The 20,373-nt window shown below is 44.0% G+C and overlaps 1 protein-coding gene across 1 annotated transcript; it reads left to right on the top strand.

Annotated features, from left to right (window-relative positions):
- Positions 1–9,593: 9,593 nt before the first annotated feature.
- CIDEA (cell death inducing DFFA like effector a) lies at positions 9,594–20,145 on the top strand. Its single transcript, XM_030971545.1, has 5 exons — positions 9,594–9,679; positions 13,601–13,757; positions 13,936–14,082; positions 16,207–16,388; positions 19,561–20,145. The coding sequence occupies exons 1-5, from the start codon at positions 9,642–9,644 to the stop codon at positions 19,691–19,693; spliced, it is 657 nt and encodes a 218-aa protein (XP_030827405.1). The 5' UTR covers positions 9,594–9,641; the 3' UTR covers positions 19,694–20,145.
- The last annotated feature ends 228 nt before the right edge of the window (positions 20,146–20,373 follow it).

Genomic DNA, 20,373 nt, shown 5'->3' with positions numbered 1-20,373 from the left:
GTTGCAGTCTTGTTTATAATTTGCAACGTTATGCTTTGTTCTTTGGAAACTAGCATTTCATCCTATATCTTACACAAGTTAAAGAGCTTCTTGTTATTTTTTAATGAATGCTGCAAATCAATGATCACAGAAATCATTAGACCAGTGTGCATGTTAGAAACATTCTCAAGTGAAGCTTTCATTAGAAAAAAACATCACACATTAGCAATATTCCCATAGTAATATAGAAAGAAAGAAAATCTGTGTTGTTCTCTGTGTAGATAACTTTCACACTGGACATACCTGTTTAGACACCATCAGTCTAAACAGATTCTGTGAGCACATGAGCTCAAATGAAGCTATTTCTGCTCTGAGTCTGCCAGTTCCTGAAGAGACTGAGAAGGAGTAAATCCAGGAGGCAGAGTACTCAAACTTCACACCCAAAAAAGGATGCCCAGATGATATAAACACAAAATGACTCATGCTAGCCATAGAAGAGTAGAATTTCATTAAAACCTGCACATTTTGCACAGTTCCTCCCTCCTCCTCTCTGACACAAGTGCAAAACCCAGAGTTTCATTATGGTTATGCCTCCTTTGAACTCCACTTCCCCTTTATTCCTGTAAATCAGACAGTTTATCTTATTAGCCAGCCTCACAAATTCAAATACACTCCCAGGTGTTTAGCTGCCCACATCCAAGGCAAAGGTGATTTGATCTGTTTTGAAGAAAGGTCTGGAAAAAGCTACAATGAGGCTTCTCCCCATGGGAGCTGCTTGAAAGCTGAAGCTCTCCCTCTCAAACCAGGCACTGCAGGTCCATGGAACCTGGTGAAGAGCACCTACAAGTGCACTGGGAACTGGCTGATGTCAGTCTGCTGCCACTTTTGATTGTCTTTGAAATGTTGTGATCTAGGGACGTTCTTAAGCATTGGGAAAAGGCAAATGTCACTCCTGACTTCAAGGAGGACAAGAAGAAGGGCCCTGGGAACAACAGGCCAGCCAACCTCACCTCAGCCCCGGGAAGATTTCCAGAGTAAATACTGCTGGAAGCCATTTCAAAGCACATTAAGGACAACGAGGTGGCTGGGAATAGTCAGCATGGATTTATGAAAGGAAAATCATGCTTGACTGATCCAATGGCCTTCTGTGGTGAGATCTGTGCTTGGGATTGCCCCAACCCAGATGAAGGACCTTGCAGAGAAATAATTCATTGCCAAGCAGAATGTCACAGAACAGCATAGGTAAGACTGAAAGGTCAGGGCTGAATTTTGACAAAGGTGGTAATTTCTTTCTGACTCTCATGAAAACATTGAAACATCTTCAGCATAAGTGCTGTAAGTACACTTAATCTATATCTATCCTAAGCTATGGAAATGGCCAGTACTATTGAACTGTGGCTAACATATTCTTCCTTTTTTGCCCCTCCCTTACACACTGAAATCTCTCCACAGCCCACTCGTCCAGTGCAAGCCAGTTTTCTTTCTCAAAACCTTACTCAGATTCACCATTCTCATAAAAGCTCTTAAATATACTTTCACACAAGATCCTCTCACCTGCCTATGACAGACAGCTGCTCCCCACCATTAAAACAAGAAGGCAACTGAAATACTGGGAAAGCACATTCCTCTTGTTTAAATCACCTTGTATTGTTTATCTAATAAACTATCATTTCAAATAAGGATATCTTTTTATATATTCATGAAGCTGCTGCTGTAGCAGTTTCAGACACCGTTTGATCTGTAACCCTGCCAGAGAGGCACTGTGACAGTCCTCAGCCTGACACTGTGAGACAATGAGGAGTCCTACCCCCACTGAATGAAATGGGAAGATTCCCACTTAACTGCAATCAAATAGGTAAGATCCTGTGTTCCAGTGCTTCCATTCAGTGACATCATACCTTGAAAATAATAACTTTAAAAAGAAAACAGAAATCCAAACTCTCAAACAGAAATGAAATGCTTGATACCATACCTGAAAACCTGCGTATCTAGCAAAGCTGACATGGTTTTTGTTGAAAAGACCAGACATTTCCTGTAGCAACAGACTGTTATCATTGCCAGTTTCCTTCAAGCAAGAGTCTCTCACTGGTTATCTTTCCTCTGACCCCTATCATTCCTATTGACAAATTATAGGCCTTTGTCATCTTCCTGTTGGCTTGAAAAAATAAAATAGTTTGTTTTAAACAGTTTCAGTTCTGTGCATCCACCAAGAGCAAGAGCTCAATCTTAACACAGAGCCACCTGCTGACAGCCAAGTATATTCACACATTAAGTTTGAAGTATCTCTGTTTCTGGGAAAACAACATTTCTTAGCACCTTTTTTTTCTTTTTATCTGTATCAAAGGGCTTTGAGGGACAGAAGTTAAAAAGCAAGTCATTAAAAACAAACATAACTTTGCAGAAGCCCTGTTGAATTTTTTAAACATTTGTAAATCTGCATGGATTGGAAAGTGATGTTTATTTCTGCTTGGAGCTGTATGAAGGAATGAGAGAGGTGCAAGCACAGGACAGTTCTGTCTCTGTTTATTTCCTTCTCAGAGCTGTATGGAAGAAGTCTGCCAAAACCTGATCCAATTATTGACCCCAGCAGCATTTGATCCCTTTCTGTTCCAGTCATCCTGAAATGTCTCTGGTGGCTGCATCAGGCTCTGTGATCCCTCACCACCTTGCAGCTCAGGGGCTGTGGAGCTGTAACTTGCCCTAAATCGAGTCCTTCCCATACACAAAAAAACCCTTTCCTGGAGACTGACTCAGGCAGCCTGGCTTGCCAACAGAGGGCAGCTCTAGGCTGGGATGGGTTTCTGTTCCCAGGATCCACTCATCCCTGATGCCTCCTGGATGCACACTGCCAGGAGCTCCCCCATCCGTCCCAGTCAGCCAGCCAGAGAGAGAAACAGGCCGACCCTGCACCTCTGGCATTGCTGATGTGCTGCAATATGGGAGCACAAGATGAGCACCTCAAAGCCTTGCCCTACATCCTCCCTCGAGCTCTGAGAGAGGAGAGCATTGCTGACGGTGCATCTCTTTGGTTAAAGCTTGTCAAGCAACACACAGTCACTACACACTTAATGCTTCTGCTCTTGTAAGAGAATGTGTGTCAGGAGGGAAAGACTAAACACAGCATCTGAGACAGGGAGGATTAATTATGAGGGATCATGGGTCTACATGTACCCACTGAAAGGAGCAAAATGCACTTTTGGCACTGACAGGGAGAGCCAGCATCATGGAAAGGCATGTGCCATGCAGAAAAGCCAATTAGATATCAATATAGTTCATGTGTGGCAACAGGGTGGCAACAAAGTTCTTCAGTTATATTTGTAGAAATAACATGAAATACAACCAATCTCTTCAAGGCTGTGCCAGGGACAGCAACAAGTTTCAGAACAAAATGTCAGATTGGCCTGATAAAGTGTTTCTAAAGGGAGAAACAAGTAGGCAGTGTGTGGCAGACCTCAGCAGAAAGGGACAAAGTCTTCACAAGGCACCTGCAGCCAAGAGCCCTTAGAATCCACTCTGAGCACATCCAAGCTCCCAGGTCTGTCCCAAACAGAGCTTGCTCCAAGGACCTCTTCCAGGGGATGCAGCTCGGAAGGCAGACAGAGCACATATTTCATCTGTGTCCCTCTCCTCTACGATTTCCCTAAAAATTGAACTTAACTGGCAGAAAACTCAGAGTTGAAACAAGGTGAACTTTTACCTTGGATATGCTAATGGCAGCATATTGTGCATATAATCTCTCCCCTGATCTCTCCCCCAGTAGTTCCCAAGAGTGACTACATGAGCATTACTTCTTTTGTTTACAAACAAACAAAAAAAACCCAACCCCAAAACATTCAAAAATTATGATTAGGCCAAAGTTAAGCTGAGACCACTGTTGAGACAGAGGCCTTGGCCGAGTGCCCACCAAAATCAATAGGAGCCTTTCTATTTACTTAATGGGCTTTGGCTGAGCTCTGAGTGAAGGGGGTGGGAAGGTGGCAGAATCTGTGCTGATTATCCACTAACAAAGACGTGTTTGATATAATCTGCTGCCATCTGTCTTTGTTTTACTAAACCACTCAGCTGGGCCTAAACAGAAAACCCATCAGCTGAATAAAGAATTAATTATTGAAAGAGTGATCCCTTTGCATTTCTCACCTTCTGCAAGATTTATCCCCACTGACCATGTGGGAGATTTCCCTGCATGATTACAGCAAACCACCATGGCACTGAGCCTACAGCTGTCACATACATGTGAGTGTCAGGCAAGCTATAAAAACAGCAGATTTCTTCAATCTCAAAGAGCTGCTGTAAGATTCCTGTTAGGAGGAATGGTTCAACAGTGACCATGAGATAAGGCTGGCAGCCCTGCCACCTCCTCAACATGTTCCAAAGTGATGAACAGCCTAATTTCTCAGGAATCACCTAGACTTACTATGTCTAGTGCTCTAGCTTCACCATAAGTGGAAGGCTGTAGTAACTTCATGCTCCAAGGTGTTGTGACCCACACTAACTGGGTTTGTTGGACAGATCATCTGATGGCCAGAATCAAACCCAACAGAGCCAATTTGTGTGGGCTGGGGCTGCTGGGGGAGGCACAAGCAGACCTGAGGGTGTGAGGTGACAAGGACTTTGGAGCTGAGGTGGTCAGGAGCAGGAAGCTGCAGTGGTACAGTGAGACTGTTCATGTCTGGGACCTATTGGCCCCACAGCACAAACCCATTCTCTTCCTGCAGCCTGACCCATCTCCAGGCAGTGCAAAGATCTGCCACAGTCTGAGGGCTGACTGGATATTTTACAAGGATGGGTACAGAGGCAGGCCAGCTCTTGTCAGAAAGCATTTAGCTCCTAAATCAGGCTTAGACACCAAATTAGGTCTGACAGGAACTTGACTTCTGGCTTGCAGCTTCCCAAGAGTGTTTTTGTCAAAAGAGCAAAATACCTGAGTAGAATCTAAAGTCATAACAATATTTTTCTCAGTCTGTTTTAACCTGTGATCCTTAAAAATTTCCTAGTGGAGCTGCATTAATTAGTGCAGCTACCAAAGAAGCATGAGCTCACAGTTCAATCTGAGGCCCAGTAGTTCTGGAGTGCTGCCTGAAGCTCTTCAAGCCCTGCTATAGAAACCATAACATGGCTGTGCAGCTATGGGACAATTCCACAGCTGACAGCCTCTCATTTTGTGTTGAAAAGCCTCATAAAAGAAAATTTCAATGTTTGTAAAATAAAAATTCATATTTCTTCTTGAATATCTTTTCTTCCTGTGGGGACTATCACTAAGCAATAAGAAATTGTTAATATATTATAAATGAATGAACAAAAAAGTGATTTTGTTTTATTTAGAACTTACAAATCTTTGTAGATCCAACTTTTGAAATTATCCTTGGCATGATCAGAATAAACAAATAATAAGTTTCCAGTTCATTATCTTCAAAAATCTCCTGGACAATATTTCTGTTTTTCATTACTGCTGTCACACTGATGTCCTCCATAAGTCATCTTTCAGCTAAATGCTGCCCACAAATATTTGCATTTCATTCACATGTGCATTATTGCAAAGGGGCAAAGGAGGGCAAAGCCTGACACTGGGATTTTAATACTCCTTCCACCTATAATGCCTCCAAATTTAAATTTGTGGGTCAAAGTATTTCACACCACTGAGATACTCTTGACAGGGCAATTTTTCCTAAGTTTTCCTAAGTTGTGCTCACCCATCAACACTCTCTTGATCCTGCTGTTAAAATAATTGAAAACCAAAAGGAACAAAATACCCACCCATGAAATCTCAGAATAAAGAACGAGTTTTTTCTGGTCCAGATAATTCCCTGCAGTGAAAGGTTAGCTTTTAGCTCAAACAGAGCTTTCAGCATCGGGATCTTTGCTGGCCACAGAACCATTTTCAGCAAATTTTAGAGGATTTTAATCAGCACCAAATAAAAAAGTCCCCATCTTCTTCTACATAGCCATGCAGAGCAGCGAGATCACCCTTAGGAGGAGCCTCATCCCCTCTGTACAGCCAACAAAACTCGGAGGCTCCTGCAAAGCTGTTAGAACTTTACCTCACAAAATAAGGTTTCACTAGCAAAGATTCTGAAAAAGATGAAAAACAACAAAAAGCAACTTCATGAAATCTATTCCACATTCTTTTCTCAAAATAATCTGCTGTATATTAACCTCTTGTTATGGTTGTCTAATTTGTTGCTTGTGTAATTTGTTCTTTAAAACTTTAAAGGATGGTGCAGTATTGGTTAGCACAAATATTAAGAATGAACAAGCAAATCTTTAACATAAACAGCCTGACAGAAATAAAACAGAACCAGAGGCAGTGGAGATAGAAATCTGCTGAGTAGTAAAAGCAGAAACAGTTCAGAAACAAATATTGTTATTTTGAGAACACAGTGAAGAGTAGAAAGTTGGTTCTCTATGGAAGGGAGAAGAAACAACTTTGCTTAGGGGTGATCACAAGAGTGCTTCTAACAGAAATCAGGATCAGACTTAACTGAAAGCAGGAAAGGCCAGAAAGCTGAATAGAAGGTCAGCTTTTACAAATTTAAGCCAACCTTTCTAATCTTGCTACTTTTGTTGCTAACACTGCTGTAAATGTGTCTGGTCACTTCTTTCACTCCCTTCTTGGACAAAGGAAGGTGAGGTAGCACCTCATTAATTTGCATCATTAATGCACTTTATTCTGCATTAATCTTGTTCATATTATTTACCACAGCCTTGAGAAACAGAAGGAATGTCCAAATTGATCCTTAGTGTCTGGACTTGTCCTTTGTGTTATTTGACCACTGGCCCAAGAAACGTCAGTGTCTAATTGACTTCACATCTTCAGTCAGCAATTGACCCCAGCACTTACCAGTCACCTTAGAGGTGAAAAGTTTCTTAATGGACAACCTAATTCTCCTTTGCTACAGGTTAAGCCCCTGTAGGCACAAAGAAAATGTTATTCCATTCCTCTTCAGAGACTCTTCTAAAATCATTGAAGTCCATGATTGGTATCCACCCAATCTTCTCAATTCCCAAACTACATAACCCATATACCATGTTTTTCTGCATGTCAGATCATTCCCACTTTCCTCTGAGTCTGCTCCAATCTGACATTATTTTCTCAAAGGGCAATAAGGAAAGCCTGGCCTGACACTGCAAACTCATCAATGTGAAGTTGCACGCAAAAGTATTTAAAGTGCCTCCTCCTCTCTGTTAAACATGCCATGCAAACCATTTTCCATAGCAATATGACCCCTGTGAGGAGTTACTTAACCAAACTTGTTTGACTTGAACTGCAGTGGAAAAGTAACACCTGTGGAGGCAGTCACTGCACTCAGCAAGGGGACAGTAAGAAGAGTCATTTAGCAAGAGGGATTAGCATCCTTATTTACCTCCACCTCTAGTATTCACTCCCTTCAGTATCAGTCATGTACTTTGTCCCCTGCATGATTAATATTTTCAGTGATGTGACTGAAGCAAATGTTGTTTTCTGGCCTCCTGACTTCAGCCTGCAGTTTGTTTTCTCTCCCTGTAAAAGAGTCTACATCTTACAGCTATTTTCTTTATACTGGGTGTTGTCTTGTCACATCAGTTTTTAATGACATCTCATTTGATTGCCCTGGCCTGCCAGTTTGGGTACCTGTTCCTGGTTTGTATTCTTCCTCAGCAGGTTTTGTGCAAATCCCATCTGTGTCCTGTCTTGCTACTGTTCAAAGGCACTTCTTTCTCAGGAGCCCAGCCACTAGGTCAGTGATTTTACCCATCTGATGGTTTTACTGCTGCTTGCAGTAAAACGAAAAAAGAAAAAAGAAAAAAAAAAAAGGAGAAAGGAGTATTCGTGCAGCTTGTAAAACTACAGGCAATACCCTTCTCTCCTCTTCAGATGAGTCTTTGAAAGGACATGTTTTTCCTGTTACTCTTGTACATCTATGTTTGCATTAGTTAGGCATCTGTGTTTGCATTAGTTACAACAACTAATGCAAATTCAAGCACTAATGCTGCTGGAGGAGCTTGTCCTTGCAAAGCACACAGCTGTGGCAGGCCTGGCATGTCCCCTGGGGGCTGCTGAGCAGTGGCTGTGCTGGTTGGAATTCTCTGCAGAGAACTTTGGGCACAGCCATGTGACCAGAGAAAAACTGAGTCTCTGCAAAACCAAAAATTCCACCTCCTCCAGACATCTGTATCTCAGCCTGTGCAGAAAAATCCCTAAAGTTAGTGCAATTTCTATAAGATTTCTAAGGGGCACTCTCCCTTTCTTTCAACAGACAGGGGAGGAGACAGACCATCTGACAAAACACCTTCTTCTTTTTCTCCCTCCACAGCAGGAAAAGCTGCAGTGTACACACAAGTTTGTGACAGTAGACAAACTGTTGTCAAGAATTCCTTAAAAGCGCATCATTTTTCAGACTCAACATCAGCTGTGCCCCACAATCCACCACAAGATAAAGATCCAGGGGAAAACTGGCTGTTTGGAGTGCAGTACTTGAGAATTATATACTGCCCTTCACTGTCTGCTCTCTATGACATGTTGTCAGGGACTAATTGCAGGAGAGTACCAAAACTAAATGCCATAGGAAACGGGGGAAAGGGGTTAATATATGAGAAGGATCCCTACGACACCTGCAAGACCTAAGCAGCTTGAGGAGGAAGAGATAAAAGTCTGGCCTTAGCTTCTCAGGGCTAACAGCAAGTTTCTTGGTCTGGGGTATGCTCTGAGGAAAGCTATTTGTTCATCAGGCTGGAGAGGAGATGTCATCCAAGAGAGCAATTTGCCCTGGACCAAAAAAGTTGAATTCTTAATAGCTGGCAAAGGCCTCAGATGCTGAGGACTGAAGAAGAAGACATCAAGCAGGTGTCAGACTTCCTGCTAAAGAAACCTGGACTGTAAGAAGTATCTTGAGTGGTCTTTTCTACACTAAACAGGAAAAGCAATTCAGGCAACCAAGTAACCGATTATTCCTGACCCTGGGTGCTGGTGGCAAGGGCTTCTGGAGTCATTCCCTGATCAGCAGTGGCAAGGTTTCCTGTGCAGATCCTGGCCCTAGGCCAGGCTGTTGCCTGAGGCAGGTTCTGATGCTCCTGGCTCTATTTTTCCTGTAAAATAATTGCTGGAGAGCTGTAAGTGACAGAACCTGGTTCCAGAGCCCAAAAGGACTGTGGAGGACTTGGTGTCCATGAGAACAGACACTACCTTTGTTCCTGTGTAGTAAACAGGAGCCACTGCTCCCCTGCCCGTAGGGGTAACAGTAAATACCCCACTACTGTATGCATTAATCCGAGCTCTAAGCTTATTCACAGGCCCTAAAATCAGCAGCTGAGACACTTAGTCTGCTGATTTGCCCTAATGCCGGGCGGCCGCAAATGAGATTGGCTTCCCCAGTTCTATGAGCTGTAAGCAGCTAACGCGCGGAGCGCATCCCCCACACGCTGAACAAAACCTTTCCTCTCCTTCCCCAGGTAACCCGCAAGGCGCTTCCTGAAGAAACATCCCTTCCCAGAGCGCGCTGCCTGGCACCTGCTGCTGCATCCCTGGGGCGGCGGACAGGCGCTGTCCCGGCCGTGCTCCCGGTCCCGGGGCTCGGCTCCCGGCACGGCCGGGGGAAGGCGGGCAGGGAGGGGCCGGGGCCGGAGGAGGAGCCGCGCCCGCCGCACTTAAGGGCCGTGACCGGCGCTGCCCCGCGCTCGGGCGGGCCATGGAGGTGGCACGGGATTGCGTGGGATCGCTGCTGCGGTGAGTAAGGGCGCGCTCCCGCCCCTTCTCCATGCCCAGTTCTACATGCCCTTCCCCGTGCCGGCCGGCGGCTCCAGCTGCCGGGCGGCCCTCGGTGGGCTCGGGCGGCCCTCGGTGGGTTCCCGGGGCCGGCGGTGCCCGGGGCCGGGCGGCCCTCGGTGGCCGCAGCGCTGCGGTGCGAGGGCAGCTGGGGCGGGCGGGGCTGTGCGGGATTAACCCCGATGGACGCTGCGTGGGAGAAGCGGGTCAGGACGGTGTCGCAGCCCTGGAGCCGGCAGAAGCCCTGCTGAGGGAAGCACAGGCAGGAGCCCAACCTGCCTTTGAGGCTCAGTGGCCTCTCGGCACCCGAAGCTGCTGCCCACAAGCCCGGGGATGCTGTCACCGAGCCAGCCGGCCGGGGCGGTACCGCTCTGTGCGCTGCTCGGACACCCATGCGCTGCGCTTGTGGCCGCTCCACAGCTCGTGTTTGAGCAGGAGAACCACGCTGCGACTTGAACTCCAAGTCTCCTGACTAACTTCCAACCTTTCTCTATTTTGTTTTGAGTTTTTTGTTTTCTGTTGTTTTGCCTGGCTGTTAGTGCTGCTGTGGTTGCCAGTGAACCCTAACCTAAAAATCAATCCGTGCCGTATCCTGGAGCGCGTTGTGCAACGCTGGTTTTTCTGAGCGAGGCTGAAGACCATTGCACCACATTCTTAGACAAACATATGGGGCACATTGCAAACAAAGAGTGAAATATGTGTACAGGGCTCAAGGCAGGCTTTTAATCTCCGTGTCCTCGTAAAGAATTAATTCATCTCTCCCACCAGATTTGACACTGGAGTGAATGCTTGTGGCAGCATTTGTGAAGCCCTCTCTAGCAGATTGTAGTTATCCAAAACAAACTGGATAAAATGCTGAGGTTTGAAGGTATTTGGTCTTTCAATTATAAAATATTTTTGTATTTTCCACAGATGTGGGATTCTTTCTTCCTTTAGAGAAGAGCCAGGACTTGATCCTTTTGCCTTTAAAGATTAATAAAACAATAGTGGATTTGTCTGTATTTAATGTGTCGCTCAACTTTCTAGTAAAACCAACTGCACCTTAGCTCCTTTCCACCACTTGTTTCATGACTTATCTTGATCAACTTTTGATAGAAAATTATTTTTGGTAACTCCAGTCTAACAGAGGAATTCCCTGTATCAGGAATTGGTTTGTCTATGTTTTGAGGACAGCTACAACAAGAATGGATCTTTCTAAGAGCTGTGAATGTAGGCTGGCCTGTTTAATCTTATGATCTAGGAAGGAGAGTGGCACACAAAATAGAAACAAGCTTTCAGCAATAGGCCCAGAAATGGAAAGATTCCCACTCTGTTTATCTTGGTGCTTTTCATCATCCTGCCTTTTGTCTCCTCATTAGCTAAAGCCTCAGCCTGCCCTGGAGCCCAGACTCACTTCTTCATAGGCAGGCTTAGTTTAAAGATGATATTGACAGGTTTTATCAAATGTAGGTGAAATTTCACCACTGTTAAATGAATTCTTAAGATCTTTCCTGTTCAGTGACTGTCTGGTGGCCATAATGTAAGCCCTGATTTATTAATCTCTTTGTTTTTATTGCTCTGACTTTAGATAGAACTGGGCAGCAGTGTGGGGTGGCTGATCCTGACTCCTTGAGAAGCTTCTGCTCAGAGCTTTGAAGTACAGCTCGTAGAGTTGGCTGGGGTGAGCCCTGTTAGCTCAGGTCCTGCCCATGGGCTGTGTCCCTAACATTTCTCATTTTTTGTCAGTGTGTATGTTCTGGTCATTACCCTTTTGCTTTGTCTTTTGTAGCTACTTAGCTTGGCTTAAGTAGTGGGAAAGAAAACTTTTCAATGGGACTGATATTGACTATCCTCACAAAAAAAAAAAACAAACTGGAGCACTCACACATATATCACTCAGGTTACTATTCTACGTGCAAGCTTTAAAATTTGTGGGAGGCAATGAGGTGCAATGAGCTGTGAAAGCTCTTGAAAGCCCAGTGCTGCACTGTTTGCCGTCAGGGTGCCCTGTGATGTCACCAGCCCCAGAGTAGATGAGCAGGCTTCCTTCCTTCCTTCCTGAGGGAGAGACTCAGTGATTCAGAATGTGAGCTGCCCACGAGCAGTGGGGTGACTGGGGGCCCATTAATTAGTCAGCAGAGAGATTAGCAAACAGGGCCTGCCCTAGCAGCCTTCCCTTCTGTGGGGCTTCAGTGCCCTTGTCAGGGCTGCTGGCTCCATGTCCTCCTCCCTGGCCCTCTCCCTTTTCCAGGAGGAATAGTGCATATTAGCTCTTTAATATGAAACAGTGCTTGTTTCCTGAAAGCCAGGCTGGCTGCTCATCCTCTCCAGCTTTGTCACAGGAAGAACAGAGTTTTCCATCAGCCATGTGTGTGTAAATGCCAAATGGTGAGAGCCACTGTATAGCCAGGACTAGCAACAAAATAAGAGCATGAGCTGGAACAAAACTGCTGAATGTTCTCCTCCTTTAAAAAAATTAAAGCTCAAATAAGGCCAAGGAGTTTTTGTGGAAGGTATAAACTTATTGTTTAGAGGAAAGGTGATAGCCCAGAAGAGTGGTTCAGAATTGGATCGGTAAATGAATTATTTGCTGAAGTCTCAATCTGGTCAAGCACAAAAATTACATTTTGGTGCTTTCCAAAAATATGCTTATAGACCAGATAAGAGGTCTGTAAAGATGTTTATTCTGCATGGTTGGTGTGGATTTGCATAAAAGGGACTTCATAAGTCGAGTAACTTTATACCATCTCATTGTATGCTGTTCTATGAAGTCTTGTATTTACTCTCTGGCTGCAGATAAGGGCTGGCAGTTCACTCTGCCCTCATTGAAAGAGAATAGATTTTACCACATTAAGTTGACTTTTTACACCTATGTGGGAGAACAAAATGGGGATGCATCCCTTTCCCAGCCCTGAGCAATTCAGCATGAAGGAGCCAAAGGTATTTACAGAGGGTAAAGTCCAGGAGTGTGGGAGACAAAATATTGCCTCCCTTTAAGAGACTTAGCAATTAATCTTTCCCAGGTATTGGGCAGAATGCCATTTCTGGCACGCTGAGTATTGACTTAGCCATTATCATTTTGCAGAAAAAAATTGTCACTAGGTGTAGATGAGAGCAGATCTGTACATTGGTGTGGGAGTAGGCTGTTACTGGTGTCATATTCTTGGTTTACCAAAGGTAAATATGCAATTGCCCAGAAAAAAATTTAAATCTCTTTCTAAAAGTGATTTAATTCTTCCAGCCTTGCTGGCAGCCTGCTCCCAGACTATACTTGGATATTAACTTTGATTACATTTAACTCCTTCTCATACAAGCCTCTTATTTTGTGTTTTTCAAAACCAGATGGAGTTTTATGGGCTGCAGATATAATTTACAAACAAATGCCTTGACTCTTCAAAGTCAGGTGTAGCTGTATCACAAAGCTCTGCTTGCATTCTGCCAAGGGGTGCTTTCAATATGGGTAATATGTTCAGTCTTCCTAAAACAAACCCATATCTTAACACACAACACTGCTTTCAAATAATTATGTATCTCACTGAGTGCTTATCTTGTAAATGAAGAGAATGAGCTAAGTAGCTGAATGTAGTAAGAGCTGCTGCCTTTTAAAATCAGTTTTACAACCCATCAGCTTCACTGTGATTGTGACCTTGATGTCAGCCAAGCTAGAGGTGTCTGCTTGAAATTGTATTAATTTTAAAAGTCTTTCCAAATGTCATGGGCAAGAGAGAGTTGAGAGATAACATATCTGTAGGGCAGTGCAGTATTTAGTTTTGATGTTAAGCTCCAAGAGTGTTGAGGTGATCTGTGGATTACTTGTATAATGTGATTATGTCAACAGTCTTCCTCCTTCTTGCAGTACTTGCCATGACTGTTTTTGTAACTCTGAATTTTTATTTGTCTTAGATCCTTCATATCCATGGGAGCATCTGTAGGAGCAGTAACAAAACAGACCCTGTTCCCTCCTCTCATGCCTGCAGGGCGCCCTTTCCGTGTGTCCAACGCCTCCCGCAGCAGCAGGAAGGGAATTGTTGCCAGCAGCCTGCAGGAGCTCCTCAGCAAGGTACAGCAAACACTCTGACTGAAGCTCACAGGGAAATACCTGTGGGTGTCCCAGAAAGACAGCCCACACACTCTTGTTCTTCTAAACAAAACTACTACTAGGGAAGTATTTCAGATAAATGAGTCTCAATATGAAGTGATTCTTTAGAATGCTAAAATCTCCTGGGGTGTTTTTTCAGACTTTGGATGCCTTTGTTATAACTGCTGGAATAGTTACTCTGGTTTTGGAGGAAGATGGCACAGTTGTGGACACAGAAGAGTTCTTCAAGTCCCTGGATGACAATACACACTTCATGGTTCTAGAAAATGGACAGAAATGGACGCCAGTAAGTATTGGCTGCTTCTCTCTCATTTGAATAGAAATGGATGGAGGAATGTTTGTGGCTGCTAAAACTGTTGGAAAGAGGGGAGAAGAGGAAGAAAAATTCCTCTGAAGAGGCATGGTGTAAACTCCATGTTGAGACTTCCTGATGAAAAATCAAGTTCCTATTTCTTATTGTCCCTTTTTGTACATAGATCTGTTGGTAAAATCCATCAGGAATTGAAGTAAAACATTACAACTGAAAAGACTTACAGGGAAAATACTCTGCTTTTGGAGGAGCTCAGAAATATTAATTCTTGAGCCTTTTTGTAACTTGAAGATTAGGACTTTGACTCCATGAAGTACAAAAAATACAGTGTCTTTGAAAGATTTAGACTCTAAAAATGTTCAAAGTAATATAAATGAGGTTATGCCATCTGAAGGCAGTAATAGTTAATGATAGCTAGAAAAATGCCTTGTTTGATTTTGCAAATAGGCAGAAGTTGGCATCAGAACCTAATGTTAGTCTGCATGCTTCAAGATTCTAAGAACTATTAAAACTGACTTGCTTTAGCCTTCTAATCATATTAATTCAGTATTCAATTAGTTCTTTTATGGGCAAATAGTCATCTGTGCATTAATAACATAGAGTCAAACTCATAATTCGTGTTTTTCCATGAGATGGTTGTTGCTGAAAAGCTGGCATCAGAATTTTTTCTACCAGCTGCAGAGCTGTCTGTAAGCAGGGACACAATTTTTGTGCCTGCACACATGTGGCTTAATCCCTGTTTTCCCAGTCTCCTGTTGCAGTGAGGGCAGCCTCTATGTTTTTTCCCCAAATAACTCACTGGTTTTTCAAGCTCTGCACCTGGGGCATGAGCTCCAAGGGCAGAAAAGGAGTTGCAGCCAGGGTGTGACTCCACCTTGCTCCTTTCCCCTGTCACCTGTCTGGCATTGCAGCAGCGCAAGTTTGGAGGCAGCCCCTCTTCAGAATGTGCTGAGTGACAATAGAGGGGTTGTCACAGCCTCACTAGTCACCTGGAGCATAGCACCAGCCCTGTCCTGCTTTATCCAACTATTCTGGCTGCTAATGAGGAGGGGTGTGGGAGATGCTTCCAAGCACACCAACTGCTCGTACAGGCCCAGAGCTGTTGTTGATAGGGGACCCTGTTGCTGGAGCTTGGAGGTTATCAAAGTAAAGCAGGCATAACATTGCTGGCTAATGATGTGCTGCTGTGTTTAACTTTGTCTGACTTATCGTGACACTGTCTGAGGGCTAGGGTGTCAGGTACAGAGAGGCCCAGTCTTACACAACTTCATTGCTTCATTTAGCCTGCAGAAAACAGCCTGGCAGCTGCAGGTCGGTAACCTTGAGCGGAATGTGCTGAGCAGAGGATCCCGTGTATCCACTAGATGTCTCTGTGAATATGGGTTCTCTTTGCTATTTTCTTTTTGGCTTTCCTTTCTTGAAGCACACACCCTGCAGCAGACAAGGGCTGCTTTCAATAAAGGAGGGTGCATTTAAGGGGGAAGATGACTTTTTCTACGCTCTCTCTCCTTTGCTTTTCCTCTAAAAATCTAATTATAAATCCTTAGCCTAATCAGCAGTGATTCCCTCCCTGTGTTTCTTTTTAGTAGGAAGAAAGATGTTGTGAGCCAGGTTTTGAAATGAGTGCCCTGACTTTTCACAGATGTCATCTTTGTAGCTGTCTCCAAGAGTGCTCATCAGTATTGTGGTCCTAAGCAGAAGGACCTGATGTCATCCTGGTTATTTGGTGGCCTAACTTTGCTGCCTCAGGGAGAAGCCAGAATTTACCAGGATAAATAAATGGCAGGAATTACCTGTGGCTTCAGAGTACTCTGAAGAAGCCCTACTACAGAAAATAAATATTCAGAAGGTGCTCTGTCACTCTAGACTTTCAGCATCTCTTTGAAAAACCTCAGAAGCCTGTTCAGGACTTGAAAAACATTACATGAGCTACAGACCTCCTTTTCTGTGTGCTTTTTATTCTAGTTTAGAACTGACCAAGAACTAGCCCCCAAGACTGGAGTAAGCACAGGTGCTTCTGAAGATCTGCACTGTTAACAATTGTCTGGCTGTAGTTTCCTGTGTCATGGTACAAACTGTCTCTCTCTCTTTTTAAATCAGACAAAAAATGGAGTTGTGGCTGTGAGAAAAAAGAAGAAAATGGGAGTAGCTAACATCACATTTGACCTGTACAAACTGAACCCTAAGGATTTTATTGGCTGCTTAAACATCAAGGCAACCTTCTATGAGATCTACTCTATCTCATATGACATCAAATGCATGGGAGCAAAAAGTGTATTACGGTGAGTGTGTTCCCACTACTGGGCAGGTGTACATGCTAATGTAAAAATCTGTGTTTGCTATTGGTTCTGTGAAGCAGGTGTGTTTATAAAATCAGGATTTTTGCTATTTCTTACCTACTGGCCAATATGCTGACTCTTTGTAAGGTGCATAGCTAACTGGTAAACAACTTCCTTTGGCTTTTTATGATGGAATCTTAAGTTTCCGCAGAGGCAAAACTCTAATCAGCTTGTATTTACTGAAAGGGTGTAAGTAGGGTTTCTTTGTTCTGCTGAGAGAATTTCCTTGACTTGTTTGTCTGAAGAATGCAGGAGGCTGGGGAAAGAAGCTCTTTGAAGAGGAGACTTCAAGAGGATGAAATGAAAGGAATTTGAGATCTAAGTCAGGGGTCTTAAAGCTTGCTCAGACATTGCAGCTCCTGCTTGCCAGATTCACCCCTAGAGCTACAGGGAGGCAAAGGAAAATGGAAGAGAGATGACACTCTGCTCTCCTAATGTAGATTTGTCATCTGCAGTAGGGATCTGTGATATCACTGTTCTTAAGCCATCTGGTGTGGTCTCTAGGCTTGCTAAGGGAGCCTGTCAAGGACCACTGTCTCCTGCAGGACTGATCTGCTGTGAGCTGTGAGTTTGGTAGATCTCCCTGTAGGGAAAATCTGTCTTATTCAGGGCAAAATAAAACCTATCCAGTTCACTGTTTTCAGCAATGAGTTGAAAGCTGGTGCCTGTGCCAGCTGTGTTCTGCCCTGGCTCAAGGAAACGTCTGAGTTCTGACCCCTTCCCAGAGGTGCTGTGCTTTCACAGCTGTTTAAGCTGCAACCCCAAGTTTCTCTACCTGACTTTTAAAGTTCTGGTTGAGACACAATGGTGTGCTGCATTTTATTACTTGAGGACTAGATCTGATGAATAGGTCATCAGTGACATATATTCATCATGAACGAATATATCATCAGTGAAGTTTTGACTTGTCCTGAGTGACAGGTGGCCTTTAGATGAAGCAGTCTTTAAGCAGTCCTTCCTCTCCTGATGCAGGTGTGCTGATTCATGCTGTAATGCTGATCTTCCCTGTCCTTCAGTCTCACTGACCTCTCCCACTCTACTTGGGTGGTCCTTAAGCTTTCAGGATACAGCTGGTGCGGCTGGAGACAAGAGTCCTCTCTGGTCAGGATGGAGTGATTATCCAGCTACATGCTACACCCACATGTAACACAGATTTCATTAGGGCTTCTTCAAAGCAGAGGTTTGCCCTTGGACAGCTGCATTCCTCCAGTTCTTATGTTTGTCAAACTCTCTCCAGCCAAAACAAACTCTGATCCCTGCCTGCCTGCTATGGAACTGAGTATCAGCGCTGGAACTTGTGCTGCTAAGGAGAGTTTGAAGTGACAATTGTGCCTCCCTGCCAAGACAGGGCAGCTGGTGAGAAAGGAGCAATGCTGCCAAGCAGCTGAAGTAGCTGTGGGGTTCTTCTGGAAGCTCTGTTGTGTTGCAGAGTGGAGCTGTAAGGGGAGTGTCACTGTCAGGGTGGGGTGGCAGTCTCCTAGCAAAGAGCAGGGTGACAGCAGGCATAACCTTGGGTACCCTTGAACACAACAGTGACATGGCCTGTGTCAACTTGCTGTTGAAATCGGAGACAGAGGATGTCAGGATCCTGGTGCAGTCCCTCTGCTGATGAGTTCCAGATTGCCAACTCTGATGCCCTCTGCCCGAGCCCACATGCTGAGTGTGGAGGGAAAGGACTGAAAAATGCTGCAGCTGTTCAGGAGGGGCTGGAAACCTGCCAAGCCTGATTAGTGCATTTCCCCTGGTGGTGTTTCCCTGTAGTGTCCCACTGAAGGATCAAATGTCCTGTTCAACAAATCACTTGCTCTGTGGCTTAAGTGGCAACTGCTCCTGTGTGCAAGTGCCACACTGCAGCTGCTCAAAGCTCAGCACCAGGTGCAGCTTTCCTTGCAACTGCAAAGCTCCTTGGCCTCCTCTGTGTGCTGGAGGAAGAGCAGGCTGCAGTGGCACGTGTGAGAAGCATGAATAAGGGTACAGTGTTCTGTAAAGGCTTCACAGGCTCTAAGTACAGGGTATTCTGCTGTGCTGAGGCATTAGATTTCAACTGCAAAGCTTTCATGACAGTAGGGTTAAAAATTAATTTGTAGGAAGAAGATTTTTTCCTTCTCTGCTTAAGCCCAAAGGATAAGTGAATAGAAGCAGAGGGTTCACAGCTGCATGTTTTCTTAGACAAGAATTCAGAAAATCTTTTTTTTTTCTTCCAAAGAGAGACTGATCTGGTTTCTGAATCTTCAGAAACTGATCCTGTTCCAGTTTTGGAATGGTTCCAGTTTTTTTGTACTGCTTCCTAATGCCTCAGCATCATACTTGAGTGCCCTCCTAACTTCTGGGGGATGAGACTCAAATGTAGCTCTCAGTACTTTGTCCCTGTTGTTTCTTGCAGAATGGAAGATGCAGTTACAACTAAGTTGAATAAATAAAGTTCAAATATGATTATCTCTTCCCCTGTGAAGATCCACAGTTTACATTGTCAACCTCTAATGCTTGCCTGATGTTATCTTATGGATTTGTATTGATTCTTACACAGCACTATATACTTGAATGCTGGTTTTATCAAATTTGTAGAAAACAAAGTAGTTATGAACTGAGAATTCTTAAGGCTTGCAGCTTGGCCAGCAGTAATTTTCCTGCTTCACCTGTTTTGCTGTTGAGTACCCACTGTAATGTCACTGTTCGTCTTCAGATCTAATCAGGTTTGATCTGTGGCTGGCAGATACATACAGGGTTGTATTAGTGAATGACAAAGGTGAGACATGAGGTGAGTTTATGCTGCAGGAATGCTGCTCCCAGGCAACAAATCAAACAACAATCAAAGTTGTTTTATGTGGTGCTGTGTGATGGTTTGAGTGATGGCTCTGCAGAAGGCCTGTAAGCATCTAGCAGCATGTCAGTCTGCTTTGTTGACTGAGATTTCTGGTCCTGCCAACATTTCAATACTTTTTCTGTCCATCAAGTATTTTCTCTAAAGAAGGTACAAAAATGACCATCTCCTCAGAAGTGAGAAGGAATAAGAGGGGTTTAAAATATATTGACTTAACTCATCATAGTGTGGGTGGAAAAGGGTAATGCAATCTTGCTGGTGATTTTTTTCTTAAACAAATTACTTTTCTTCCAGGAAAGTGCTTCAGCTAATATCCCATGCAGCACAAATAACTGGACAGTTTCTGCTCTATACTGGAACATACATGCTGCAGTTGATGGGTGAATATGATGAAGAAGAAATGTGCATGAGATCCAGGCGGGAGTAGTGACCGCAGCTGCGCTCCTGGTGTCGAATCCTTTGCTCACAGATATTCTCCTGCCCAGCTCTGATTGTAACACTGTTGTAGCAGGGGGGTGTGCACTAATGTGAACTAACATTTATCCTGTTTGGATCTGGTTGTAGGCCTTAGTCATGAAGTGTTGGATGTTCACAGGCTCTTAACACCACAAAAAAATGGGTGCCTAATCTGGCAAAAGGAGAGCGAGGGCAGGTCTTTGTCCCAGAAATTCAAAATTAAGAATAAGTATGCTTGGAAATTTTAATGTTCTGTAAGCAATGGAATATTTTTTGCACCAATCAGGACATTGGGGTTTTTGTGTGGTTATTTTTTTGTTTGTTTGTTTTTCATGGCTATCTACTTGCATTCTGAACAGACTGGGCTGTAAGGTGAGGGCATGGGGGGGACTGTGGGATTTGTTCATTTGTTAGTTTTAATCCTTAACAGTGCTGGGATTAGTGTGAGGCTGACATTGAGGTGAAGTGTACCTATTTATTCCTGCTGCCAATGGAACTACTTAGTGCAACTTCAGTCTTACTTCAGTGACTGACTCTTCTCATGAAGTCTAATTGGAGATTGTGCAACCACTAAGCAGGGGTTAAAATTTAGCCTGACTTCCCTTGAAACAAATAAAACCTTTTCTTTATAGTTCTTTTTTTTTCCCAAAT

This window comes from Camarhynchus parvulus, chromosome 2 (genome assembly GCF_901933205.1).
Source record: "Camarhynchus parvulus chromosome 2, STF_HiC, whole genome shotgun sequence".
Lineage (NCBI taxonomy): Eukaryota > Metazoa > Chordata > Aves > Passeriformes > Thraupidae > Camarhynchus > Camarhynchus parvulus.
This window is presented reverse-complemented; position numbering and strand designations above follow the sequence as displayed.

Excerpts from the sequence above, each read along its gene's own strand:
- CIDEA (XM_030971545.1), top strand. The coding sequence starts at position 9,642 with ATGGAGGTGGCACGGGATTGCGTGGGATCGCTGCTGCG. Across the intron at positions 13,758-13,935 it reads TGCAGGAGCTCCTCAGCAAG|ACTTTGGATGCCTTTGTTAT; the intron begins GTACAGCAAACA and ends GTGTTTTTTCAG. Across the intron at positions 16,389-19,560 it reads GGAGCAAAAAGTGTATTACG|GAAAGTGCTTCAGCTAATAT; the intron begins GTGAGTGTGTTC and ends CTTTTCTTCCAG.